At 62.1% G+C, this 6,718-nt stretch overlaps 1 protein-coding gene across 1 annotated transcript in view; it reads left to right on the forward strand.

Moving 5' to 3' along the window:
• Positions 1-6,718, forward strand: part of DNAH17 (dynein axonemal heavy chain 17) — a 125,888-nt gene that overhangs the window by 20,288 nt on the left and 98,882 nt on the right. The window contains 1 exon segment of the mRNA XM_014586747.2: positions 5,836-5,944. Coding sequence (XP_014442233.1) covers positions 5,836-5,944 — 109 coding nt within the window.

Genomic DNA, 6,718 nt, shown 5'->3' on the forward strand with positions numbered 1-6,718 from the left:
GGTGAGTGTGTGCTAGTCCCGCACGCCCAGGCCCGACAGCGGCAGGGCGGTGGCGAGAACACCGGACCGCCGACCGCGGGACCGCGGGACCAGGCCGCCCACCGCAGGGCCAGACCGCAGACCGCAGGGCCCGACAGCCGACCGCGGGAACATGGTTCCTCGACTCTCGGCAGGACGCGATTCTCGCGGGTCCTTCGCTCGCCCACACCTCCCATCAATGACTCCGACGCCATTCGACAGGACTCCCATCGCCTCCGTGAAAGTAGGGCCATTACTGAGCTAGAAACGGCACGTTTCCAGGGACCTGTGTCAATCCGACCGGGAGACCTGAGGGCAGTCACGAAGCGGCTGATTACAAATAAGCACTCACAGTACTGGACCAGCCTTGGGGACAGTCCCTTCTACAGACAGGGCTGTTTGTCTAGGACACCTCCTTCCAAGCAGGGACCTGGACACTGAGCCAGGCAGAAGGGGGCCGGGAGGGCAGGAGGTGAGGTGGAGAAAGACCGAAGTGGCCCTTTGCTCCTGTCTCAGGCCGAGGCCGGTGCAGCCTCGTCTCCTCCTGCCTGGGCTGGGGTTTGCACCGCCGGCTCTCCTGGCTCCCTGGCCTCCAGACACGGACTGAATCACATCCCGCTTCCCGGAATTTCCTGGATCTCCAGACCACAAATCACGAGACGTCCTCACCTCCATAACTGCTTGGGGCGAGCCCTCGAAATAAATCTCCATTCATGTATATGGGGACCTTTTTTCCTTCTTTTTCTCTTTTTTTTTAGGTTTTTGCCACAGGGCACATGTGCTCGCCAGCGAGAGCACTCACCCCCCGGGGCAATGACCACACTGCAGTCCCTTTTCCTCTGGCCTCCTCTCAGAATGTTTGGCACACACATGTGCCTGGCATGATTTTCAAACTGCCGGATCCAGGACTTGAACTGTGATTAGCCATGTGGAGTCTAGAGCCTTAACCACCATGCCACTACTGGCCCTATATAGAGGAACTTTTAAAAGTTGGTGTAAAAATGTAATTACAGTACCGGTTTATTTTGGTGCAAAACATCTTTGGAGTCTGTGCGTCATCTTAACAGTACACACTCGTGTGAACTTCGGGGAGGCCCTTCGGAGACAACCACCCTGTTGGTTCTGGCTTTCTGGGAAACTTTGGCACCATGGCCGTGAGCTGGAGACGGTGGGAGTCCCCAGGAGCTGGAGAAGGCAAGGAGACCACCCCACCGGGAGCCTTTGAGAAGGCAGCCCTGCTAACAGCTCATCGCGGCCCAGTGAGACCCGTGTCTGACTCCGACCTCCAGCACCAGCGGGTGGCAGATGCGTGCTGCTCCCGCCCGCTCAGCTACGCCTCACGGGAGCCACGGGCACCCACGCGGCACCACGTCCGGCCTGCCCCGCTGGGCTCGAGCAGGTCAAGGTCATGGGGTACAGATGCGCCTTCTCCGGGATGCGTGGGTGGGTCTGAAGGAAAGCGACTGCTGGAGCGAAGCCGAGCACACTGGCTGCATGTGACACTGGCCCGCGTCCTGTTCAGGCCCTCACAGGCTGGGTCACACCCACCACCTGGGCGAGGAAGCCTACCGAACCCACCGACGCGATGCTAACCTCTTCCAGAAATGCACTCAGACACGTACCTGGAAACGGCATTAAAACGGAGCACCCGGGGCACAGGTGCGTGACCAAAGCCGACATCACAGCCAGGCCATGCCACCTTCTGAGCACACACGCGCACTTCGGCTCTCGTCACCCGCCACCACTTTCTTTTTTGACCTCCGGGCCTCCCTCTTGTAAGGCTCTCTGGGATCACAGTTGGATAATCCAGCCCTCCCAGATAACCTCCCCGTCAAGTCCTCGTCACGGCAGGCTCTGGGATCAGGCCCCGACGTCGTTGGGGGGCGTCTTTGGGGAGCACAGCTTAGCCTGCCGCAGGCACCTAATCCAACAGGGCCAACCAGATTCCTGGCACTTGGAGCTCGGACTGGGCCAGCGACTGCGCTGGGCACGGCGTGGAATGAAGCAAGCCCCTGGCCTCATCCATGCCAGTGGGGATAGCAGGAGGCCAGGAAGCAGCAGAGACAGTCGCACCAGGTGGGAGCAGGAGAGTGGAGCCCATGGCCAGAGAGCCTGAGAGACAGAGGAGCCCTAGGCCGGGGCCCTCGGGTGCCCAGACACATGGATGTCTGTGAGGGTTTGCTTTTGTGTGTGCGTGTGGTGTTTTTATTTTTGTTTTGATTCGCTTCATTTTAGACAGGCTCTAGCTATGTTACCATCCTCCTGCCTTGGCTTCACGAGCAGCTGGGACCACAGGCACACGCCACTGCCTGGCTCTGGGTGGCCCAGGCCGCCCACACACGTGCAGTGTGCTCCGGGCCCGGGCCGAGCTGGCGCCCGCTCTGCAGCCCTGCTTCCCCGCACTCGCCACGTGGCCAGAGCCCGCCGCGGTGGTCGCCTGTGGCCAGCACCAGCTAGAGCGACCTCAGGACGCGGCCTGCTGCCGCACATCGGGTCTCACCCCCAGACCCTGCCGCTGAGCACTTTCAGTGCCACCCCCGCCAGCCCTGCTCCCTGCTCTCCGCCCTGTGGGGGCCCATACTGGGAGCCAGTTCCACCCACCACTCAGAAAGTGAGCTTCTGCTCCCAGCACCCCCGCTGAGCTGCCTGTGCTGTGCTGCACACACTGTCCCGCTCCCAGAGGACAAGATGGCCACAGGGACACCGTGGGGTCAACAGGCGTCTATCCTGGAAGACTCGCTCTCAGGATGCCTCACGCAGGGATGGGGACCAGATGACACCGAGGGTTGACCAAGGCCTGATTTCAACCCCCACCTGAGAGGCTTCAGAGGCGAGAAGTTCGAGTGGGGCCTTGGGAACACCGAGGAAGCCGCCCGTGCAGCGGAAGCGACGTCCTTCACGAGCAGGCTGTGGGGCAAAGTGTGCTGGGCTGTGCTGTCGCGTCTCCTGCCTAAGTGTGACACCCCCAACCCGCCAGCCCAGGAGCACCTGCAGGCACCATGCCCTGCTCCGCTGCAAGGACTCGGGAGGGCAGAAGGAGACTGCAAGACGGACCGCATGCGCATTTCCATTCTCCTCCCTGGGCGGAGAGCTCTTGTCGGCGTGCGAGGTGCATCGGCAGAGTCCGCCCTCGCTGCCTTGAGCCAGCAGTCTGCAGAACCAGCGGCTTTGGACTCGGAGTTCCTCTGTCCCCGACGCCCCACCCAGTCAAGCTGTTCGGAGAAAATGGGAGCTGCAGGAAAATGGTCCCAGGTTACTTCCGGTGTGAATGCTTCTCTGTAACGACCATGCGATCAGAAGGAAGTAAAGAATGTCGCAGCGAGGACTCGGCGCAGCGAGGACTCGGCGCAGCGAGGACTCGGCGCAGCGAGGACTCGGCGCAGCGAGGACTCGGCGCAGCGAGGACTCGGCGCAGCGAGGACTCGGCGCAGCGAGGACTCGGCGCAGCGAGGACTCGGCGCAGCGAGGACTCGGCGCAGCGAGGACTCGGCGCAGCGAGGACTCGGCGCAGCGAGGACTCGGCGCAGCGAGGACTCGGCGCAGCGAGGACTCGGCGCAGCGAGGACTCGGCGCAGCGAGGACTCGGCGCAGCGAGGACTCGGCGCAGCGAGGACTCGGCGCAGCGAGGACTCGGCGCAGCGAGGACTCGGCGCAGCGAGGACTCGGCGCAGCGAGGACTCGGCGCAGCGAGGACTCGGCGCAGCGAGGACTCGGCGCAGCGAGGACTCGGCGCAGCGAGGACTCGGCGCAGCGAGGACTCGGCGCAGCGAGGACTCGGCGCAGCGAGGACTCGGCGCAGCGAGGACTCGGCGCAGCGAGGACTCGGCGCAGCGAGGACTCGGCGCAGCGAGGACTCGGCGCAGCGAGGACTCGGCGCAGCGAGGACTCGGCGCAGCGAGGACTCGGCGCAGCGAGGACTCGGCGCAGCGAGGACTCGGCGCAGCGAGGACTCGGCGCAGCGAGGACTCGGCGCAGCGAGGACTCGGCGCAGCGAGGACTCGGCGCAGCGAGGACTCGGCGCAGCGAGGACTCGGCGCAGCGAGGACTCGGCGCAGCGAGGACTCGGCGCAGCGAGGACTCGGCGCAGCGAGGACTCGGCGCAGCGAGGACTCGGCGTTCCACCACTGCATTTCCGAGCGGAGCCCGGCCAGCTCAGGACGCCCAACCCGTGAACCGCAGCCCCTCCCACCACGAACCATGAGCACGGTTAATAAAAAGGAGCCGAAGTGGGGGTGACATCGACCCAACTGAGCTCCAGCCGGGACCGCAGGCCCTGAGGCCGTTTTTCCTCTTTGAAGACGCTCCTGGGTCCTTCCAACGCGCTGCTTATTCTCAGTGTGGTTGAATACTGTGTGGTGAACACCCGCCCCAGCCACGGTGCTCTTCAGAGAAGTCCCCAGGCCGCCCGCGGGCCCCCCAGCAAGTGCTTCCCCCAGATGGCACGACTGGAAAAGCGCCCTGAAGATGTGGACAGACAGGGCTGCAGGAAGGTACTAAGCGGCCGTTGGCTGGCTCTCGGCCCCGGCCCCGTGGGCTTTGTCTCCTGCCTAGTAAAGGCACAGCTGAGCCGGTAACAGCACTCAGGTGCTCCGCGGGGGAGCGGGCTGCACAGGGCTGCCCGGGGTTTGAGCCACAGCCTTGGCAGCTTGAAAATTACGGGATGCACATGCACCTGCCCAGCCTCCTGATGGGTGGAGAACTGGAGGACAAAGGCTTACTGGGGCCTGGGGCCTGGTGAGGGCTGTGCGCGTGCCCCCTGGCACTAACACACACACACACACATTATCACCTGTCTAGCCAGGTGCTGGGGTTCTTGACAGTGAGTCAAGGACCTGCCCACCTGAGTGTCCAAGCCGCTTATCAGTTCGGGTGAGACATGGAGCCCGGGGTTCACACAGGGGAGCCGCCCCACCCAGGCTGCACCTGCTGGGGCCTGGAGTCTGATCACCTGTGGCTCCCGGGCCCGCCCGCGGCCTTTCAGCTGCTTACACTCTGTACACAGGTTCGCCTCCCACACTCCACTCCACTCCAGGGGCTCCGGCTGCAAACGCACCGGAGACCAGCTACGGCACTGCCTTCCTGCAAGAGCGCCGAGGCTGGGAGGTCGACCCCGGCCCTCGCCGCCGTTAACCACCCTGGCCGACAGCGTCTCGCTTCAGGGTGCTGCTTCACGGCTCTGCCCATGCTACTTTCACGTCTGCTGGCCCCCACCTGAAGTAGGCCTGAAGGCGTACCTCCCGGCTCACGCCACCTAGCCTGAGCTATGGCCTGGACACTTCTGAAGTGATCTGGTGGGAAGCGGCGGGGCAGCGGTGCCATTAAACTACCAAGTCACGGTCAGAACTATTCTGGGCTGACCTCAGAGCCTCGTGGTTCAGGAAGCTGAACTGCACATGCCCGGCTGTGGTTTGAATCGCGGTCTGAGGACTTGAAAGATTTACCAGGTGTGTGTGCATGTGTGCCCAAAACCCCGACAGGATGGAGATCAAGAAGGGGTTGTGACGTGACCACGCCCCCTCGGGGGGGCCATCTCCCTTTCTCGCTCTCTGTCTCTCTCTGTGTCTCCACCTCTCTGGTGAGCACACACACCCGTCGGTGAGTAAAAAAGAATTATTCTGCAAGGCAAATCTTCCTCGGTCTCTACAGTGCAGTTTTAATTCTGTATAATCCCTCACTTTTTACAGGTGTGTCCTCTCTTTTTTTTTTTTTTTTTTTTTTTTTTGCGAGCGCAGGCGCCCTATAGAAAAACCTCTCCAAAAAAAAAAAATCTGCTTGGATTCAGAAGGAAACCCTGAAGCTGTAGCCTTTGTTCTGCAGATAAAGACAACTGTGATGCCAGTAGAATTTCCACTGATCAAGTCAGAACTGGAAGCCATCGATGTCAGACTGTCGAGCGCTGAAACGACCTTGTTCTGGAACAGCGAAGGTATGAGGCCACGTTCATCCAACCTTGGGTTAAACTTGGGGTCTGGCTGTCCAGCATCTGTCCCCAGACATGCCCAGGGGGGTCACCGCTGCCTCCTGGCCTCCAGGATCTGCCTTGGCTGCGGCGGGGTGATATGTGAACAGAAGGGGGGCGGTACTCCCTGCTCGGCCAGTCCACACGTCACGTACGAACAGGGTCAGACCTCCTTGGGGACTGCCAAGGCCGTCCAGAGTTCTGACCCAGACCCGGCTCGCAGGAGGCTCTGGCTTGGCTGTTTCTCTGAAGCCACAGAGCAGGGGCAAAGCAAATGTCCAACAGCAGGAAGAGGTGGAGGAAGTGGAGCTGCGCGTCCCTGTGCGTCCCTGCGCTCCCTCATCCAGCCAGGAGACCAGGCAGGGGACTCCCAGCTCCTCCCCTCCTTCAGTCCCTCCTCTGAGGCCCCGTCCTCCGAGACCTGCCCACTCACCTCTTGCTTGTTCGGAACCCTTCCTCCATGGCCTGCCCCCCCTCGCCCCCCATCCTAGCTGGGAGGTGGGATCAGATGTTGCATCCTCTTCCCTGAAACGGGGTCTGTCAGGGTCGTGTCAGAGCGAGTGTCGCCACCCACCCCTGCCTGAGAGCGCGTCCTGCTGCTGCTCCCGGCCCTGGACGTTCCGTGAGGAAGCTCCAGGCTCATTGACGTCTGCTCATGGCTGGGGCCTGGGCTCCTTCATGGAATGAGGGCCTCCACACTTGGAGAAGGAAGTCCTATTTCTTCCTTTTTTTTTTTTTTGG

The sequence above is a fragment of the Tupaia chinensis genome, unplaced genomic scaffold (genome assembly GCF_000334495.1).
Source record: "Tupaia chinensis unplaced genomic scaffold, TupChi_1.0 Scaffold000159_1, whole genome shotgun sequence".
Taxonomy (NCBI): Eukaryota; Metazoa; Chordata; class Mammalia; order Scandentia; family Tupaiidae; genus Tupaia; species Tupaia belangeri.